The sequence below is a fragment of the Chionomys nivalis genome, chromosome 2 (assembly GCF_950005125.1).
Source record: "Chionomys nivalis chromosome 2, mChiNiv1.1, whole genome shotgun sequence".
Taxonomy (NCBI): domain Eukaryota; kingdom Metazoa; phylum Chordata; class Mammalia; order Rodentia; family Cricetidae; genus Chionomys; species Chionomys nivalis.
This window is the reverse complement of record NC_080087.1, coordinates 19,076,686-19,098,473: the sequence shown is the minus strand read 5'-3', so window position 1 is coordinate 19,098,473 and position 21,788 is coordinate 19,076,686. Positions and strand designations below refer to the sequence as shown.

General features: G+C 43.5%; 1 protein-coding gene across 1 annotated transcript in view; it reads right to left on the bottom strand.

Moving 5' to 3' along the window:
- Window positions 1-11,134: 11,134 nt before the first annotated feature.
- Window positions 11,135-21,788, bottom strand: part of LOC130863841 (UL16-binding protein 1-like) — a 34,704-nt gene continuing 24,050 nt past the window's right edge. Inside the window, exon 4 of the mRNA XM_057754154.1 lies at window positions 11,135-11,386. Coding sequence (XP_057610137.1) covers window positions 11,135-11,386 — 252 coding nt within the window. The remainder of the gene's footprint in view (window positions 11,387-21,788) is intronic.

The following is a 21,788-nucleotide window of genomic DNA, read 5'->3' as shown; positions in this document are numbered from 1 at the left end:
TAAGATGGTATCTTAAAGTTGTCTTGATTTGCATTTCCCTGATTGCTAAGGAGGTTGAGCATAACCTTAAGTGTCTTTTGGCCATTTGAATTTCTTCTGTTGAGAATTCTCTGTTCAGTTCAGTGCCCCATTTTTTAATTGGGTTAATTAGCCTTTTAAAGTCTAGTTTCTTGAGTTCTTTATATATTTTGGAGATCAGACCTTTGTCTGTTGCAGGGTTGGTGAAGATCTTCTCCCAGTCAGAGGGTTGCCTTTTTGTCTTAGTGACTGTGTCCTTTGCTTTACAGAAGCTTATCAGTTTCAGGAGGTCCCATTTATTCAATGTTGTCCTTAATGTCTGTATTGCCGGGGATATACGTAGGAAGTGATCTCCTGTGCCCATATGTTGTAGAGTAATTCCCACTTTTTCTTCTATCAGGTTCAGTGTGTTCGGACTGATATTGAGGTCTTTAATCCATTTGGACTTGAGTTTTGTGCATGGCGATAGATATGGATCTATTTTCATTCTTCTACAGGTTGACAACCAGTTCTGCCAGCACCATTTGTTGAAGATGCTTTCTTTCTTCCATTGAATACTTTTAGCTCCTTTATCAAAAATCAGGTGTTCATAGGTTTGTGGGTTAAAATCAGGATCTTCTACTCAATTCCATTGATTGACTTCTCTGTTTTTATGCCAATACCAAGCTGTTTGCAATACTGAAGCTCTGTAATAGAGTTTGAAGTCAGGGATGGTAATGTCTCCAGAAGTTCCTTTATTGTAAAAGATTGTTTTGACTATCCTGGGTCTTTTGTTTATCCATATAAAGTTGATTAATGTCCTCTCAAGATCTCTGAAGAATTTTGATGGGATTTTAATGGGGATTTCACTGAATCTATATATTGCCCTTGGTAGAATTGCCATTTTTACTATGTTGATCCTCCCAATCCAAGAGCAAGGGAGATCCTTCCATTTTCTGGTATCCTCCTCAATTTCTTTCTTCATAGACTTAAAGTTCTTGTCAAATAGATCCTTCACTTCCTTGGTTAGAGTTACCCCAAGATATTTTATGCTGTTTGTGGCTATCGTGAAAGGTGATGCTTCTCTGATTTCCCTCTCTGCTTCCTTATCCTTTTTGTATAGGAGGGCAACTGATTTTTTTTGGAATTGATCTTGTATTCTACCACGCTACTAAAGGTGTTTATCAAATGTAGGAGTTCTTTGCTGGAGTTTTTGAGGTCACTTATGTACACTATCATATCATCTGTAAATAATGAAAGTTTAACTTCTTCCTTTCCAATTCAAATCCCTTTGTTCCCCTTATGTTGTCTTAATGCTATTGCTAGAACTTCAAGCACTATACTGAAGAGATGTGGAGAGAGTGGACATCCTTGTCATGTTCCTGATTTTAGTGGGATGGCTTTGAGTTTCTCTCCATTTAATTTGATGTTAGCTGTCGGCTTGCTATAAATAGCTTTTATTATAGTTAGGTACGACCCTTGTATCCCTAATCTCTCTAAGACCTTTATCATAAAGGGATGTTGAATTTTGTCAAATGCATTTTCAGCATCTAATAAAATGATCATATGGTTTTTTTTCTTTCAGTTTATTTATATGATGGATTACATTGATAGATTTTCGTATGTTGAACCAGCCCTGCATCCCTGGGATGAAGCCTACTTGATCATAATGGATAATTTTTCTAATGTGTTCTTGGATTCAGTTTTCCAGTATTTTATTGATGATTTTTACATCGAAGTTCATGAGTGAGATTGGCCTGTAGTTCTCTTTCTTGGTTGGTTCTTTGTGTGGTTTTGGTATCAGAGTAACTGCAGCTTCATAAAAGGAATTTGGCAATGACTTCTCTGTTTCTATATTGTGAAATACATTAAGGAGTATAGGTATTAGGTCTTCTTGGAAGTTCTGGTAGAATTCTGCATTGAAGCCGTCTGGACCTGGGCTTTTTTTTGGTAGGGAGGGTTTTTATAACAACTTCTAATTCTTCATGACTAACAGGTCTATTTAGATTGTTTACCTGGTCCTGGTTTAACTTTGGTATATGGTACTTATCTAAAAAAGTATCCATTTCTTTTACATTTTCCAATTTGTGGCATAAAGGCTTTTGTAGTAAGATCTAATGATTCTCTGAATTTCCTCTGTGTCTGTGGTTATGTCTCCCTTTTCCTTTCTGATCTTGTTAATTTGCGTATTCTGTCTCCACTGTTTGATTAGTTTGGATAGGGGTTTATCAATCTTGTTGATTTTCTCCAAGAACCAGCTTTTTGTTTCATTGATTCTTTGGATTGTTTTCTGTGTTTCTATTTTGTTGATTTCAGCCCTCAGTTTGATTATTTCCAGTCTTCTACTCTTCCTAGGTGAGTCTGTTTCTTTTTTTTCTAGAGCTTTCAGGTGGGCTGTTAAGTCTCCAGTGTGTGCTTTCTCCATTTTCTTTAAGTGGGCACTTAGTGCTATGAACTTTCTTCTTAGCACTGCTTTCATAGTATCCCATAGGTTCGAGTATGTTGAGTCTTTGTTTTCATTGAATTCAAGAAAGACTTTAATTTCTTTATTTCTTCCTTGATCCAGGTGTGGTGCAGTAGTTGTCTGTCCAGTTTTCATGAGTTCGTAGGCTTTCTGGGGGTAGCATTGTTGTTGAATTCTAACTTTAATCCATGGTGATCTGATAAGACACAGGTGGTTACTAATATTTTTTTGTAATTGTGTAAGTTTGCTTTGTTACCGAGTATGTGGTCTATTTTCGAGAAGGTTCCATGAGCTGCAGAGAAGAAGGTATATTCTTTCCTATTTGGGTGGAATGTTTTATAGATGTCTGTTAAGTCTTTTTGATTCATTACCTCCCTTAATCCTCTTATTTCTCTGTTAGGTCTGATTGACCTGTCCATTGGTGAGAGAGGAGTGTTGAAATCTCCTACTATTAGTGTGTGTGGTTTGATGACTGCCTTGAGTTTTAGTAATGTTTCTTTTACATAAGTGGGTGCTTTTATATTAGTGGCATAGATATTCAGGATTGAGACTTCGTCCTGATGAATTGTTCCTGTTATAAGCAAAAAATGTCCCTCTCCATCTCTTCTGATTGATTTTAGTTTGAAGTCAACTTTGTTAGAAATTAGTATGCCCACACCTGCTTGCTTCTTAGGTCCATTTGCTTGATAAACCTTTTCCCAGCCCTTTACTCTGAGTAGATGTCTGTCTTTGTGGTTGAGGTGTGTTTCTTGTAAACAGCAGAATGTTGGATCCTGTTTTCGTATCCAATCTCTTAGCCTGTGCCTCCTTTTAGGTGAGTTGAGTCCATTGATATTAAGTGATATTAATGACCAGTGGTTGTTAACTCTAGTAATTCTTTCTTTCTTTCTTTCTTTCTTTCTTTCTTTCTTTCTTTCTTTCTTTCTTTCTTTCTTTCTTTCTTTCTTTCTTTCTTTCTTTCTGTCTTTCTGTCTTTTTTTGGTAGTAGAGTTTGTGTGTTTCTCTTCTTCAAGTTGTGCTGGTGAAGGGTCATTAGATGTCTGAGTTATTGTGGGCATTGTTGGACTCCTTGGTTTGTAATTTTCCTTCTATTACTTTCTGTAAGGCTGGATTTGTGGCTACGTATTGTTTGAATTTGTTTTTATCGTGGAAATTTTTGTTTTCTCCATTTATAGTGAACGAAAGCTTGGCTGGGTATAGTAGTCTGGGCTTGCATCCATGGTCTCTTAGTTTCTGCAGTACATCTATCCAGGACCTTCTGGCTTTCATGGTTTCCATAGAGAAGTCAGGTGTAAGTCTGATAGGTTTACCTTTATAAGTATTTTGACCTTTTTCCTTTGCAGCTCTTAATATTATTTCTGTATTCTGTATGTTTTGTGTTTTGATTATTATATGGCAAGGAGATTTTTTTTTATCCAGTCTATTCGGTGTTCTGTATGCTTCTTGGACCTTCAAAGGAATATCTTTCTTAAGGTTGGGAAAGTTTTCTTCTATAATTTTATTAAATATATTTTCTGGACCATTGAGCTGTACTTCTTCTCCTTCTTCTATCCCTATTATTCTTAGGTTTGGTCTTTTTATTGTGTCCCAGATTTCCTGAATGTTTTGTGATGAGAATTTGTTGGGTTTGCTGTTTTCTTTGATCATTGGGTTATTTTCTCTATGGTATCTTCAGTGTCTGAGATTCTTTCTTCTATCTCTTGTAATCTGTTGGTAGTACTTGTCTCTGTAGTTCCTGTTCGTTTACCCAGATTTTCCATCTCCATCCTTCCCTTGGTTTGTGTTTTCTTCATTACTTCCATTTCATTCTTCAATTCTTGAACTGTTTCCCTTACCTGTTTGATTGCTTTTTCTTGTTTCACTTGGTTTTCTTGGGTATCTTTGAGAGATTTATTCATTTCCTCTACCTTTTTGTTTATAATCTCTAATTCTTTATGGCAGTTTTTTACCTCCTGTTTAAGGTCCTCTATTATTGTCATATAATTCACTTTTGAGTCGAATTCTTCTAATTCTTCTGGGGTAGGGTGTACAATTCTTATTATTTCGTGATTCCTGTATTCTGGTGATGTCATGTTGCCTTTCAGGTTGTTGGAGGAATTCTTGCATTGGCGTGTGCCCATCTCTTTCTTCAAATGGAGCCAGGAGAGGCCTGGTGTCTTGGTCCAGTCTTTGCTGTGACTAACTCCCTGGGTGTATCTCCTCAGTGTAGGAGCAGGAACGTTCCCTTCCAGATGGACTCCTCAGCACCAAAACATGGATGCCTGGTAGTCCAATGACCCGTGGACAAAAGGGCGAATGTGGGGGGTAGGGTGGGGTCGAGTAGAACACAGGAGACCCTGCAGCACAAGCTGAAGGTGCCTGCACTCCCTTTCGGGCGTCCTTGAGGCCTGCCCCATAGGCACGCACTCACCACTCTGAGTGGGTAGCCTTAGTGTAGGAGCAGGAAGCTGATCCTCAGCAAAGGACCTTGCAGACAAGGCAGGCTTGGGGGGGTGTGTAGGAAAGAAAACCCTGAAGCAGGAGCTGGGGGAGGAGGGTTTGTGCTCTTTTCCGGGACAGTCCGCCCCCAGATAATACACACTCACCCATCCAGATGGAACTCCTCAGCACCTAAACAGGGACGCTTGGTAGACCAATGAGCCAGGGGCAAAAGGAAGGACGTGGCAGGCAGGGCGGGGTCCAGTAGAGCACAGCAGACCCTGCAGCCCAAGCTGAAGGTGCCTGCACTCCCTTGCGGGGGACCTTGAGGCCTGCCCAGTAGGCAGGCACTCACCGCTCTGGGTGGGTAGCCTTAGTGTATGAGCAGGAAGCTGTTCCTCAGCAAAAGACCTTGCAGACAAAGCAGACTTTGGGGGGGGGGGGTCGTGTGTAGGAAAGAAAGCCCTGCAGCAGGAGCTGGGGGAGGGAAATTTGTGCTCTCTTCCAGGACAGTCCGCCTCTGGATAGCACACACTCACCCGTACAAATTGAACTCCTCAGCACCTAAACAGGGTAAGATTATTCTTGATTGAATTTTTTGACCTAAATAATGTTCTTTGAACAATTTCACAAAATGAAACTCTTAAATTCTTTCCTTGGGCCCCTGAAATTGCTCTAGATCACCAACTATTACTTCTGTTACTGTAGAGATCAGCTCTCCAACTCCCAAATCCAGGTACACGGCTTGACATGTGCTTTGGAGAAAAGGTACTAACTAATCTTGCAGAATTTAAATGAGTTCATAAAATAAGCTTCACACGTTGTGTGCCCAGCCACTGACTGGTTCAGGGGTGTGCAGCAGGGATCGTCTGGTTAGTGAGAGCTATTATTTACCTCAGACCACCACCTGAGGACTGATTTTAGTCTTTGAATTTAACCTGCTTCAAGGGCAGCTTCATTAGCAGACAGGAGTTTCAGCTTCTCCCCTTTTCTTCCCAACTCTTGAATAACACAATGTGAAATGGCCAAAGGCAGACTACAAGAGAAAGAAAGGCCAGGAGTTTTGAGGTAACCTAAGACCTTCCCCCCAAGAAAATCAAAATTAATTTCAAATTCTTCTTTCTAAAGCTCCATCCATCTCAAAGTAATCCTCCAGAAAATTTTAGGTGGGTGATATTTCTATTTCTATTGTTTTGTGTGTGTGTGTGTTTTTAAAAAGGTGTTTATTCAACAGTCTGCTTTTTTTTTTCTAGATTTTTGGGTTTGATTTGATTTGGTTTTGGTTTAAAGTCTTCTACTGCAACCCAGGCTGGTCTAGATTTGTAGCAGTCATTTACTCGGCTTCCTAAGGGCTGAGGTACTAGGTGTTTGCTGTCATGCCCACCTGTCCTTCCTACAAAGTTCCTGAGATAAAAAGATGACCAAAAGTAACATTATGTGCACTTTTTCAGTAGAAAATACTATGGTATCAAGAACAATTGAGGCTTGCCCTGAGCAATAAGGAAAGATGTACATCCAGGATGTATGATGGTCCATTACCTTAGGAGAAGTCTGTGAGGAACAACAATCTGAGGAGGCCTGTTACAGTCAAGGGTTTAGAGAGTATGCCTCACATGGAAACCTGCCCTGGTGAGGGTTGGCCAATAGAAATAGGAATGGCTTGAAGTTGGATACAATACATTGTGTCTCTGTTTCTGAAGTCACTGTGGAAACTTTGTCTCTAATTGTTGTAGCCCTACATAGTGGAGGTAGTGAATACTAAAGACCTGTCAGAATAAGGACTTTAAACCCCCCCCAAACCTGGAACAACACCACCACAGACAAGCAGAAATACCATTACAGCTAGATGTTAATTTTATTCTTCACATAAATTGGTACTGTCATCAGTACATTGGACTACTGTTGGTGGAGGCTTCTAGTTGTTTCCCAGCCACCCAGACCCAAAATAATCACACAGAAATTATATTAGTCACAACAATCTTTGGCCAATAGCTTATGAATACTTTTACCTAACTCTTACATCTTAAATTAGTCCATTTCTATTATTTAGTATTTTATAAGAGACTTGTGGCTAAGCGGTAAGTTTCTGTCCAGTGTCTCCTTCAGCTGCTACATGGCTTCTCTCTGACTCCGCCTTCTTTTTTCCTCTATCTATGCTTGGAATTCCTGTCTTGTTTTATTCTTCACTGCTATTGGCCCATGCAGATTCTATATTAACCAATGGAAGTAAAACATATCTACAACCTACAGAGGGGAATCCTACATCAGGTCACTTTTCCTGGAGAAAAGCAATATGCTAATAGAATTTCCTTTGCCATGCCCTCCACCTTTTAAAGCAGGGGTGCGGAAGTGGAGTTGAGGGAATGCTCACCTGGGAAACTATTTCTTCTTCACGTGTGCATTGCACTAGATGGCAGAGGGGCCTGAATGAGAAACATGGCCTCTCCTCACCTCCACACAGAGATCAACCCTGACCATGAACAGGATTCAAGAAATGAATCACTCACGGAATGGGACAGGTTCCTGTTTTTTTTTTTTCCTGTTTTGTTTGTTCTTGTCTCTCTGGGTAACTTAACTGAACCAAAAAAGATTTAGGTCCCCAACAAAAGGGTCACAATTCTTAAGCCAGGTGTTCACATACTAGAGAAAGCGACTAGTCAATGCAGGGAAATGGAACAGAAAGAAGCACAGACACACAGACATACAGATGCACACAATATACAAACACAGAGTAAAGACAAGCAGTGGTGACTCCCACATATTCATACATGTGAAAGGATGGGGAATCCAGTGATATCCCACAAGGTTCTCAGCCCTGGATCAGTGACCTTGTCAGACCTCTCCTCTGTTTACCACACTTCCCTCTGGACCTGATAGACGAGGTGACATTCTGGTTTGTTACCTTTTGGGGTGCAGACTTCAGACTCCTCTGAAGCCTTAGGAAACAGTTTATCAAAGAGAACCCTGGAGACCTGGAACCCAGGTGGCACAGCCCTAGGACAGTGGATCTCAACCTTCCTAATGGTGTTGTCCTTTAACACAGTTTCTCATATTGTGGTGACCCCATAAATTATTTTAGTTGTTCCTTCATACCTGTAATTCTTCTAGTGTTATGAATCATAGTATAAATATATATTCAAGATATCTGACATGTGGCTTGTGACCACTTTGAAAAGCCTCTTGAGCCCTCCAAAGGGTTGAGACCTACAAGTTGAGGACCACTGCCCTTGGAGCTCCTTGACCACCACAGTCTTCTCTGTTCCCGTGGTCTCTAGTGTGTTTAGGTCTGGCTCTGGAATCTTGGGCAGACTTCCAGAACCATTGTGGGGTATTTACCAGAGAAGACGGCTCAGACATGGATTTATGTAAATAGAAAGTCTTTTTAGCAAGTAAGCAACCACACTGGGTATTTAGGACCCAGTGTAGCACCAAGCATTTCTCAGGGAGAGCTTTTATGTGCAAAAATCATGTTCTGTGTGGACATGCTTTAGTTAAGAATGGTTTGCCAGGAGTGTGAGTACAGAAGCCAGAAAGCAAGGTCAGTACATTCAGAGACTGTCCCTCAACTATGAACTTGGATGGATTAGGCCTTTGTTTTAGTTTCGGCAGGTAGTGCTGCCTATGTGCTGCGTTTTACAGTGTGAATGGCACTTTCATCATGGAGTCAGTTGTGCTAAGATATGGGACCCTGTTACAGTTAACAATGATTTCTATTAAACAACTGGCCCTCAGTTTTCATTTACTATTATTAGTTGTTGCAGGTTTCCTTTAGTGATACCTGAGATATTTGAATATTGCATGTAATATATACAAGAGTGAAAACAAATTATCACTAAGGAGATATGGTTATCCTGTTTCCTATGCTAGGGATGGATACATAGCAATGTTCTTTTCCAAATCTCTGGTTCAAGTAGTTTCTTTTAAGGGCAAATCCAACCAGGGCACATCAAGTAAAACAGTACCAGGTGATAAGAAAGGGCCCAAGCGACTGCACAGAGTGAAGACCATGAAATGCTGTGTCTGGAGCATCCTCATTCATCTGGTGGAATGAACCCTTATGACCTTCTCTGGAGCATCTTCAACCTGCAGCAAGGAAACATGTCTTTTGAAGGGTCCGAGGAGAGCCTGGGTCAGTTCTCCTGGGTGCCTTGTACCAGTCATCACCACCCCACAGCCACCCTCACTGAGGGTCATTCAGTTCCCTCCTCCATCACCCCTGGGCTCTCCATCCTGGATTCCCTACTGTCTTCCTCCTTCTTTCCCATGTCCCAGAGCCCCAGGCCATGCTGCAGACCTGGAGATCAGAATAAAGTGGTGATGACTAGTTCTGCTTCCTGACTCGGGACTGATGGGAGGGGCTGGGGGAGTAGAGGGAACCTCTATCCAGAAAGGTCCCTGGGTCCTGGTTCTCCAGGCTGTGAGTGGGGTTCTAGACATCATTCCCCTTTTATTCTAGAACTCTCAAAATCTGAGTGGCATCACACCTGTGTAGTGCGGGAGAATTGTCTTTTTTCTGTTTATCATATTATAAAAAAACGCTGATTGGTCAGGTAGGAAATATAGGTAGGAAAACCAGACAGGAAGTAGAAGTGATGTAATGAGAACAGGAGAATTCTGGGAAGGAGGAAGCTTATTCCTGCCACTCCTGCCCAGATCATAGAAGCAGCAGGATGTGATCTGCCCTACTGAAAAAAGGTACTGAGCCACATGGCTAACATAGATCACAAAAATAGGTTAATCAAGATGTGAGAGTTAGTTAGCCAGTCAGAGGTCAGAGCTAATGGGCCAATCAGCTTATAATTTATAAAGACCTATGTGTGATTTTCTTTAGGGTTAAACAGTTGTGGGGAACCAGGTGGGACAAAAACCCCAACAAACAAACAGGCCTGGCCCTTCATGTTACACCTGTGGATGTAACTGTCCCTGCCCCACCTTGTCCATCTGAGCAGCCCAGATGGGAGCTGTAGACTCCAGGAGCAGCTTAGTCTCATTTTCTCTAGTGGGGACAGTGCTCCTTTGGTTCTGGAGGCTTGCTGCTGCTGCTTGATTTGTTGCTATTTTATGTGTATGAATGTAAGCCTGAAAGTCTTTAAGTGTTCTGTGTGAATGCCTGGTGTATGTGGAGAAGGGCCTGGGTCATCTGACCTGATACTGTATGGTTGTGACTACCCTGTGGGTTCTGGGAATGAAACTTGGGTCTGATGCATGAGCAGCAGGTGGTCTTTCCACCTTTTTAAAATCTTTATTTATATCACTTTATCTTTGTCTGTGGGGTGGAATCTTATTCCCTCCACACATTGAGTGAGACTATGATGTTCATTTGTGTTCCTATTGTCTCCTCATGTGCATGATGAAACCCTCCTGATTAGGAACCTGCTGTGTTCCCTTCTCCTCTCCCACTGGTCTGTGACATGATTCCTGTTCTGTCCAAGCTCAGGATACACAAGCTATTGCTAGCAGGTGATATGAACTCCAGATCTCTTGTGTCCTATCTCAATAAGATGAGGGACTCCAGTAATTCACTCTTGCTTCTTCACTTCTTACCCTCCTGTCCTCACCTTGCTCCCAATACAACACATAGTACCTGTCATTGCCAAGGATTTTTTTTTTCAGAAAACATAGATGAGAAGAAGGAATTAGGGAAGGATTATCAGCAGGACAGTGATCTTAGGATTGATGGCCATGGATGAAGACTGGTCCACATGTGGAGTAGTGGTTGTTGAGGCTGAAATGGAAACACAAGTTGAGTCTTTCCCCAGACCTCAAATCTTACAAAATCTCACCTTAGCTTCTGGGTGCTCAGGTAATTCAACAACACAAAGTTCCACCCCCGTTGCTGTGCATAACTGTTTAGGTGAGTGGGTCCCCTGACCTCAAAAGAGTCATGCAGCTATGTCAGGAAGAGCAGGATAATGATGAGTCTTCATCTTTCCTGCTGGCAGGAGAGCAGGCATGAGGATGACCTGTAAAGATGATGAAAGGGAAGAAGAAAGATCAGGTGAGATGAAAAGCAACAGTGAGTCTAGAATGAAGAAAAAGCCAGGAAATAAAGACTCAGACTGTGACAACCAGTGAGAACCACAGAGAGTAAACATTGTACACACAATTAATGAGGTAGGAGAGGGTGAGAAAGGAAGGGATTGATGGGAAAAAATGGCCATCAGCACAAGAACTCTTGGTGATTAGATTATTACACACCCCACGGCACCCTTCATCTGCCTGAATTTCCAGCCCATCTTCCCAGTTACCTGCAGGTTACAGCTTTTCTTCACAGTGTGACTTGAACTCCTCAAGCCATGTCTTCCAGTCCCCCTGTGAGGTCATTTTTAAGAAGGCAGTAAAATCCTTGTTTTTCTCCCACATCTCTTTCATCCACCTGGATCCAGGATCAACTTCAGTCCACTCTCCAGTGCTTGAGTCAACATGGGCCACTTTGTGTCCATTGAGGTCAAAGTCCCAGGATCCATTGAAATGTCCATCTACTTCATGCCAACAATACTTCCCGGCCTGCAGAATGAGGGGCTCTGTGCCCTTTGGAAAGAGATCAGCCTCTGCCCTTGATGAATTCTGTCTACCTACCCTCCTTCCCTTCCCATCCTCTAAACCTTGCTCTGCCCTCCACGTTTTAGCCTTGGTGCTGGACCTCTTCAGTGGGCTTAACAGAGATTCATGAAAGCAATGAATGTCCCTAACTTGTCATAAATCCTGTTGTTTCATTTAGGGGGTTGTTGTAGGGAGGGGACGCTCATTTGTCCTGGCCGCCCGCCTAGCTTACACGGAAATAACCACACAGAAACCATATTAATTAAATCACTGCTTGGCCCATTAGTTCTATCCTCTTATTGGCTAACTCTTACATCTTGATTTAACCCATTTCTTTTAATCTGTATATCACCACGTGGCAGTGGCCTTCCAGGAAATATTTGGCATGTCTGACTCGAGCGGTTCCATGGCAGCTCTCTGACTCTGCTTTCTTCCTCCCAGAATTCATTTTTGTCTTTTCTACCTACCGGCTACCTACGTTCTGCCCTATCAAGGGCCCAAAACAGTTTCTTTATTCATTAACCAATGAAAGTCACATATAGACAGAATGACATCTTACACCATCTAATATGTTCTTTTATTAAATTGTAGCTGTTTGGATTGAACCTAGGACCTCATGCATGCCAGGCAAGCATTCTACCATTGAACTAAATCCCCAGCACTATAGAGCCATTTTAATCTTATCTCTGATTGTATTATTCTCCTATTTCATGTGAATCATTTGCTGTTTGAACAGGTCAGATAAATCTCACAGACTCTCAACCTGTGTTCCCCAGATCTTTGTGGTACTTACTCAATCTATTTCCTAGAACACCATTGGGATAGCAGTTGTTGGTACTGTTACAGTAAATTAAACACTTTTTGTTCAGTTGGCCTATGACTTCCTGACACCATGGTCCAGATGTTGGTTTTTTAACAGTGGAGTTGTAGCAAAGAAAAGCAGCATCTGTGAAGGAAACATGCAGTGAGGTTAGGGATACAGAGCAGGGGCTCAGAGACAGTCTCTGCCTGTGGAACAGGAAAGTCCTCTGGAAGGGAGTCTTTAAAAAAAGAAAAGAGAGAAATAAGTGTTGACCGAGGTTTCTGTCCCACCAGTCCTGACCGGTCCAGCAGCCATTCAGTCACAAAGAAATCACACAGAGGTCTACAGTAATTATAAACTGAGTGGCCTAGTATCTCAGGCTTCTTATTAACTCTTATAACTTATATTAGCCCCTAATTCTTGTCTGTGTTAGCCACGTGGCTTGGTACCTTTTTCAGCAAGGCAGTCACATCTTGCTATCTTGCTTCCTTTCTGGCTGGGTCATGACTGCAGGCTGAAACTCCCTTCTTCCCAGAATTCTCAATGCCCCACCTTCTCCTGTGCCCATTGTTTAAACTGGACCATTGGGCCTGAGAGGTGGTGCAGTGGTTGTGGGCACTGTCAGCTTTTCAGATGATCCATGTTTAATTCTCGGTAACCACACATGGTGACTGACCACTGCAAGTAACTCCAGTTCCAGGAGATCCAGTGCTCTCTTTTGACCTCTGAGGCCACCAGACACATAAGTGGTGCACATACATACATACAGTTAAAACAAACAAATCTAAAAAACAGTTAAAGCTGAACCACCTTCAAGACAGACTGAGATTGTCTTTCTAGGAGGACCAATCAGATTCCAACATGAGAGACAACATGGCCCCACAGCAAGTGCAATCATTCTTTCTGTATTGCTTCGTTCAGACACCAACGCCGAGGTGCTATTGTGAATGTCTAGTGTGTTTATTTGAATGAACCTGTCCTCTATAGAGTAGGGTATTTGAATTCATGGTTCCCAGTTGGTGGCAGTGTTTAGACAGGTTCAGGAGGTACAGCCTGGATGAAGGAAGTATGACACTGGGTATCTGGTTTTAAAACCCATTCCCGTTTCTTCATCTCTCGACCTTGCTTCACGTTTAAGATTTGGGCTTTCAGCTGGGCATGATATTACAGGGCTCTAATCCCAGCACTTGAGAGGCAGAGGCAGATGGATCTTTCTGAGTCTAAGGTCAGCCTTATCTCCGTACTGAGTTCTAGGACAGTCAGTGAGACCTTGTCTCAAAAACCCAAACCAAATCATACCAGAACAAGCTGAACTAAAAATCATGGGCTCTAAGTTTGAGGCTCCAGAAAGAATGTCTGCCTGCTGCCATGCTCCCTGTTCGAATAGTGATGGTGGTTGTTGAGTCTCATGGGAACTGAAGTTGAGCCTGGTGGAACAAAGTTGTAATCCTAGCACTTGGTAAACTGAGGGAGAGGAGGGATTATTGCAATTTTTATTGTGTGGGCTATAGTATGAAATCTTGATTAAAACAAAACAACAATAAAAATAGCTAAGTGGGAAAAATATGAATGTGTGTGGTTGTGGTGTCTTGTCCTTGGAAGTATCTATTGTGATTTTCTGGAGAATAACTTAGGAATGTAGGAAAGAAAGTTGAAGGACAAAGAAGTCTCAGATTGGTGGAGAGCTTGTGAGGAATCCCAGGAATGCACTCTTTAGGTATCACATGACTTAGGTCAAGGGGAGCTGTCTGAGACCACCTCCTGGTGGGGTCTTCAACTGTGCCCAGCATAACAAGTCACATCCATATGACTGGATTTTAGGTGTTCTGCCATCCCAGTGGTGCTGAGGGTTCTACCTGGCCTTCCTTTCTGTCACCTATCACTCTTTAAAAATAATAGAAATGGTTTATTTAAGATGTAAGAGCTAGCTAGGAACACGCTAGAGTTATTGACCAAGCAGTTTTGCAATTAATATAGTTTCAGTATGATTATTTCAGGTCCAAGCAGATGTGAAACGAACAAGCAGTCTCTGCCAACAGTAGAAGATATAGGATTGATTCTCAGCAATTGCACATGGTGGCTCACCACTGCCTGTAACTCCAGTTCCAGGAGATCCAGTGACCTCTTTTGACCTCTGAGGGCACCAGGCCCACATGTGTTGCACATACATACATGCAGTCAAAACATAAAATAAATCTAAACAATAATTAAATGAACCACTTCAAGGACAGCCCCAGATTGCCCTCCTAGGAAGACCAATCATGTCCCAAGAAGAGCGACCACTGTACCGAGCAGCAAGTGCAGTCACTGCTTCGTTACTGTTCTGTCACCCAGGAAGAACCCAGAGATGCTCCTGTGAAAGGATGGTGTCGTGGTTTGGGTGAGCCTGTCCTCTGTAGAGCAGGGTGTTTGAATACTTGGTCCCCAGTTGGTGGTAGCTCAGGAGGTAAGGCCTGGCTGAAGGACATGTGTTACTGGGAGTGTGACTTTAAAACTCATTCTCATTTTTTTATCTTTGGACCTTGCTTGAGGTCTAAGATGTGTGTTCTCAGCTAGGCCTGGTATCACATGGCCCTCATCCCAGCACTGGAGAGCAGAGGAAGGCAGATCTTTATGAGTTTGTGTCCATCCTGTTCTCCATGGTGAGTTCTAGGACAGCCAGACTACGAAGGGAGACCTTATCTCAAAAGCCCAAACCAGCTGTGTGGTGGTGGCACAGGCCTTTAACCCCAGCACTTGGGAGGCAGAGGCAGGAGGATCTCTGTGAGTTCGAGGTGAGCCTGGTCTACAGAGCGAGTTCCAAGACAAGCCAGGACTGCTTCACAGAAAAACCTTGTCTAGAGAAACAAACAAAATTCTAGTCTACCAGAAGATGTGCTACATTAAAAAAAGAACCTAAGCCAAACTAAAGCTATGTGGGCTCTAAGCTTGCTTCTCCAGCCACCTTGCACCCCAGGTGTCATGTTTCTCTGCTGTGAGGTGAAGGACTCTTGTCCTCTGAAACTCTAAGATCCCAAACCCTTTTTTCCTGTGTGTGACCATGGCCTTGGTGTTCATCACAGCAGCAGAAAGTGACTAACACAGTTACTGTATCAGTACTGAAGTCTTCATGGGGCAGAGAGCCTCTGTTACACCTGTTCAGCTCTGCTCTTGGAGTTTGAAAGCAGCCAGGGACAATAATCCCATGATGAGCATGGCTAGACCTGCCTCTAGGACCCTCTGACCCAGGACAATCTGTCAGTCCAAGGTGTCAGTCCTAGGAAATGCCCTGGGTGGAGTTGATGGCAGTGTCTAATTGGAGAATCAACTTGCTTGTGCAGAAGCCAGCTTGACTCACCTGCAGCAAGGATAATAGACTCTAATTCACTGTGGCTCCTGGCCTGGCCGTGGGCCCTGGAGAGAGCAGCCTCTGGGTCTGGGCTATCAGAAGGCCCATCAGGCTTCAGGCAGACATCATGAGGTGAGCACTTTACCTCTAGGCTATTAGGTGCACAGGTCACACTCAGACAAGATGTCCAGAGGAGAGACATTGCTGCAGGGACATAACAGGCTACTTGTGTGTTGAAAGCTGCCCAGCAGGGAGAGTAAAGGACTCTTGTCTGACAGAACATCTCCAGTTCCCCAGATGGTTGTGAAAATCTTACCTTATCTAGAGAAAGTAACTCAGGTTAGTGCTGAAGTAAGCTGCCACCTCTCCCTCAGCAAGCACCTTGGGCCTTGGGTAGTGTCCTTTATGGGCATGAAATCCAATGAATCCACAGGACAGCAATGGAGAGATCAAGAGGCTCTAAACCCAGCCCCCCTCCCCCACTCCCCTGTCATTTCTAGCTTACGCAGATGTCATAGGCAGCATAGAACCCACTGCTGCCTGGAAAACATGCAGCTTGCACAGTACATTTGAATGCACTCTGGGGGATGGGCACCAATACTGGTACATGGGGTATACCCTAATCTGGGGTCAGAAGAGTGATGGAGACCAAATCTGCTGTCCCGTTCACCAGCTCTCTGCCTTCTGAGCCAGTTACACTAAATGTAGACTCGAGTGTTTAATGCAGTATAGATATAGTAAGGCTTGACTGGTGGAAGATTTTAATGCCTGCTATTTATAGAAAACAAAACCAAAACCTAAACCTATTCCTGCCTAAAGGAACACCATTAATTGATGCTGTTTCCCCAGGGGGTAGACTACATGGGCCTGGAATGCCAGGGCAGAGCCTTCATGTCCCTACCCAGTACCTTTGCTGGAATCCACTATAGTCAGCCCTGATTAGCTGAGGTGCTAATCCACAGATTGTCACCTGGTGGAAAAGGGGCTGAAAGGCACTTTATGGATGGGGAGTGGGGAAGGGTATATGGGCAGGGAAGGGTGCTGAGCCGGCTGGTTCTTGATGAGTCTCATGGAATGAAGCTGAGATGGTTCTCTACAAAGTGTTCATCCCAGCACTTCTCTTGCTAGACCTAGAGAGAGAAGGAATTGCTGCAAATTCTTTAGTGGGGGCTATGGCCAAAGTCCTGCAGTAAAACAAAGCAACAGCAAGAATAAAAGTGTAAAACGTGAGAAAGAGGGTGGTTGTTGATACCGTTTTCCCTGAAGCATCCTTTGTCATCTGCTGGAAAGAAAGTTCCAGGGCACCGAGGCTCAGGAATGGAGGAGGGTTCCTGAGGAATCCCCTGGGAAGACAGTCTTCAGAGCACAGACTGCCTTCAATCCAGGGGAGCTATATGAGCCTCTTGACAGGGTCTGGCACTGTGCCCATCACCTCTGGACCTCCTGACTAGGCTTAGCCTTCCTGTGGACACCAGTATGAGAGAATGCTCACGGTGTCATGGTGACTTTTCCCTCCTCCCCTGGTTATGGTAGGGGCAAGGCAAGGGACAGTGTGCAGCAGCAAGTGCCACCTTTCCACAGATGCTGCCTTTACTGAAAGTGCCTCCTTTCTGAAGGTCTTGGAGCCTCCCAGAGGATTTCAATAGCCAGTTCCCTCCCCTCCCCATCCCTCTTCCAGCACCCCTCTGGTTAAATTGCAGCATCTCACAGGTGGGTAGCATGGACCACAGACAGATCAGCAGAACAGAGAAGCACAGCGCCTTAGTGGAAAGATAGTTCTAGGCGGCTGCATTTTTTTTTTTTTGTCATAGCCTAAGCAACAGGTTTAGTAACCAGAGTTGCAGTTCCCTCCCCTCTCCATCCTCCTCCCCGCATCCCTCAGGTTAGAACAATGCAACTCACCAGTGGGTAGTACGTACACCAGACAGATCAGTAGAACAGGAAAGCACAGAGCCTTGGTGGAAAGACAGCGCAGGACTGCTGCTGCATTCTTTGTCATACCCTGAGCAACAGGTTTAGTAACCAGAGTTGTGGAGAGAAGCGCTTAGGTCTTAGTGCTGCCCTGCAGAGGGTTCACAAAAGTGCCATGCACCTGACTGTGAATTCTCAGTGGGGATTCTGGGCGTGGTCACCGGACTTGCTCCAGAAACTTTTAAGCTGACTGCCAAGGCAGAGACTATGACCTAAGTGATGCAGGCTGTTGTCCAATCCCCAGGCTCCTAAACCTCCTGGTCCCTCCCAAACAACCAACCATGGCTCAGACTTCTAAATCCATGACAACTGACCCCGCCCAAAACGCAAACGCCTTTAAAAATCATTTTTTTATTGCGGTCTGACACCGGAAAGGGACGTGTGTTCCTAAGAGCAGTCACGCCAGAAGAAATTTGAAGTACTTCCAGGAGTTTTTCTCCGGAGTCTTTGACACACACCTCATTTATCTTCAGCCTTATCACCAGTGTCCCCTCGCCATTCTGAGTTCCCCTCCAATATTCAGCTGGTCCTTCTGCACTCCCCATCACATTCCCTTTTCCTGCATCTCAATCCCAGACTCATTTTCTCCACCAGGTTCCTTCCCCTCAATCCTGTCCTCCACCCTCATGTTAATTGTTGTCCTGATCCTTAGCCCAGTGACCCAGCACTCCCCATCCCCTTATAGCCTCAGTCATTCTCCTCTCCCCACCCTCCATCTCCTTCCATCATCCCCTCACCAACACACAGGGAAGACAATTACTATCTTGTCAGCAAGGCTGTGCTTTTCTCCTCAACCCTGTGACACTGGAATCTAAGACCTTTAGAAAGTTCGGCAATCACAAAATTATTCCAATTAGAAACAGATTCTGGGGCCTGGAGAGATGACTCAGAGGTTAAGAGCACTGACTGCTCTTCCACAGGACCCATGTTGGAATTGTATCCTCTCTTCTGCATTGTGCCCTGAGCCTTAGGTGTGGGATATTTTGAGGAAGCATCCCTTGGGACTGGCTCCACAACTCTGCATGCTGATTGACTGTGTTTTCTATAGAGGTCTCCATCCTCTCCAATGTGAAGTTTTCTTAATGGGGGTGAAGAGTACATTAACCCGTGTGTTAAAGGATAAATGCTTATAGATTGCTGTTAGAGATTATGCTGGTTTAGTAAATTAGTGACTGTGGATTCTCCTCCTATAACAATGCCTTCAGCACTGATTAGTTAGCTGTGTTTCCAGTACCATGCAGCCATGATGTCCCTCTTGCTGAGCAGGTCTTAAGTTCAATGACAGAGCTGCTGGATACCACCAAGGTATGTGTGCCAGTTCTGTACCGATAAGGGTTACTGTGGCATGATACTCACTGATGTGGTCCATAGGCATAAATTGATGGGGACTGTTGGATGCCCCCCTCCTTTGGAAGCTTGCATGGCACCTTTAGAAAGCTTGTCCCCCAGGGAGGTGACTTTAGGTCATTTTCAGCTCAGGGTCCTCTGGGTCTGTTTCTAGAGTGCATGGTGTCTTCAGCAATAGGGACTTACCTTTCACCTCTGGTAGTAGAAAGTAAAAAACAAAAAACAATAGACTGTATGTTTTGAAAGTTTTTAAACAGCTCTGACCAAAAACTCAAAAGAAGGCTTGTTTTGCCTGGTTGTGGTTTTTGTTAGGTAGTCTCTGGAGGGAGCACCATCAGCCCATATAAAAAAAGTTAATTAAAACCATGTATGTGTAATCATAGACTGAATTACATTAGTTACATTTTTAGGTAAATAGTAGTGTGGCTCCTTGTGACTTTTCCAGCCATTATATTGTTTTATTTTACCTTCCTTCCTCCTTCTGTATTTACCTCCTTCCACCTTCCCTAAAGAGACGTCATTTTTCATATTTCCCTATTATCTCAATCCTATCAATTTTGATACCCCCTTTACCCTTCTCCCGCCTTCTTCTGCACTGACCTCCCTCTCCATCCATAAGTCCCCTCTTCCCTTGTCCCTATCAGATTATCTAACTCTCAGAAGATCTTGCTAATCTCACAGTCAAGACTGTAATTTTGCCCATTGTCATCCATATTACACTTTTTGAGTCCTCAGAGTCTGCAGCCCTCCTTTGACATGGACCCTCACTAGATCCTGAGACTCAGTATCTGTCTCATGTTTTGTCATGGTGACAATCAAGGGCATCTGGAGTTCCCAGACAAACAAGCCTTTTCAGACACCCCCTCTCACCAATATGGGAGTTTGGATCTATCTTACCATCCTCCCACAGGACAAAAGGCCACTAGACTCTGTCTGCATTAGGACCTGTCAAGTTCTCACAAATCCAACTGCAGTCAACTACAAGGCCTGCCACTGTGGATCCATCTGTCCAGAGTTAAGATGCTCCATCTACATAATCTCCACTGTTCTATTGTTTTGAGCCTCTTGTTTCCTCTTCCAGTGAGACCTAATTCCCCCTCTGGGTTCTGGGGCTGGAACTCAGTTGTCTTCTGTCTTAGATAGGGTTTCTATTGCAGTGATGATACACCATGACCAAAGCAACTTGACGAGGAATGGGTTTATTTGGCTTTTGTATGCCCAGTCACTGTCCATTGAGGGAAGCCAAAGCTGAAACTCAAGCAGGGCAGGAACCTGGAGGCAGCAGCTGATGCAGAGGCCATGGAAAGGTTACTGTCTTGCTCTTCATGGCCTGCTCAGCCTGCTTTCTTACAGGACCCAGGAGCACAATCCCACAGATTGCAACACTCACAATGGGGAGGATCTTTCTGCATCAATCGCTAGTTAAGAAAATGCCTTCCACGCTTGCCCACAGCCCAATATTTTGATCTCTGGAGGCATTTTCTCAGAAGTTCCCTCCTCTCAGATGATTTCAACATTGTGTCAAGTTGACAAGAAACAAGCCAGCACATCACACTGGGCACAAGTGCTTTTACTCAAGGAGCCATCTTGCCCATTAGTGCTTGAGAGTTTGCTCTGCATCTTTGGTCTCTGCTTTCTTACCCCAAGATGCTTGTCAGTAGTCAAGACTCTCAGTTTTCTGAGTTCAATGATGCAATTTTACAACCTCTCTCCTCCTGTTTCCTTGATGTCCTAAAGGAGAACTCAGCTTTCAGAATTTATTAGAGATCCTTTTCCGTCTATCAGATTGCATAGGCTATTCTTAGACTGAGGTTGTCTCTCTAGTGATTGTCCCTCTTTTCAGGTCTATTCAAAGACCAAAATATGATCATGAAAGTGTAGTTTCCTTCTGTCAGATTGCATAGACTATTCTTAGATGGAGGTTGTCTTTCTAGTGATTGTCCTGTTTTCAGGTCTATTCAAAGACCAAAATATGGTCATGGAAGCGTAGTTGGGTACTTAATCAATGGCTTTTTACTCATATTTCTCAGTCTTAATGATGATATCAGTCTTACCCAGAAAAGGAATTCCTGCCTGGCAGTGGTGGCCTGTGCCTTTAATCTTAGCACTCAGGAGGCAGAGGCAGGTGGATGTCTATGGGTTGGAGGCCAGCCTGGTCTGAAAAGTGAGTTCCAGAACAGCCATAAGTGTTACAGAGGGAAAACCATCTCAAACAAACAAAAGAAAAAAAAGAAGAAAAAAGGCAATTTCTTTTCCTTTATTGAATCTAATACATTACTCTGCTGTTTATGCTTACATTTTTAGTTTCTGATTGTGTACCCAAATGTTCGATTTCCAAAATTTGCTGTGAGATAATGCTCTTTTACACTGTAAGGATTTGTTACATATATTGGTTTAATAAAATACAGATTGGACAGTAGCCAGGTAGAAAATATAGGCAGGGCAACCAGAATAGGAGAATTGTGGGAAGAAGAAAGGCAAAGAGTCAGGCACCAGGCAGATGCAGAGGAAGCCAGATGAGAATGCCTTACTGAGAAAAGGTACCAAGCCACATGGCTAAATGGAGACAAGAATTATGGTAAATTTAAGTTGTAAGAGTTAGTTAATAATAAGCCTGAGCTAATAGAGTAAACAGTTCATAATTAATATAAGCCTCCTTGGGACTATGTGTTTCCTTGGGACTGAATGGCTATTGGAATGAGCAGGACAGAAATTTCTGTTTATAAGGTTATGTCCAACTTCATTAGTGATCAGGGAAATGCAAATTAAAACAACTTTGAGATGCCATCTTACACCTGTCAGAATGACTAAAATCAAAAACACCAATGATAGCCTATGCTGGAGAGGATGTGGAGTAACGGGAACACTCATCCATTGCTGGTGGGAATGCAAACTTGTACAACCATTTTGGAAATTAG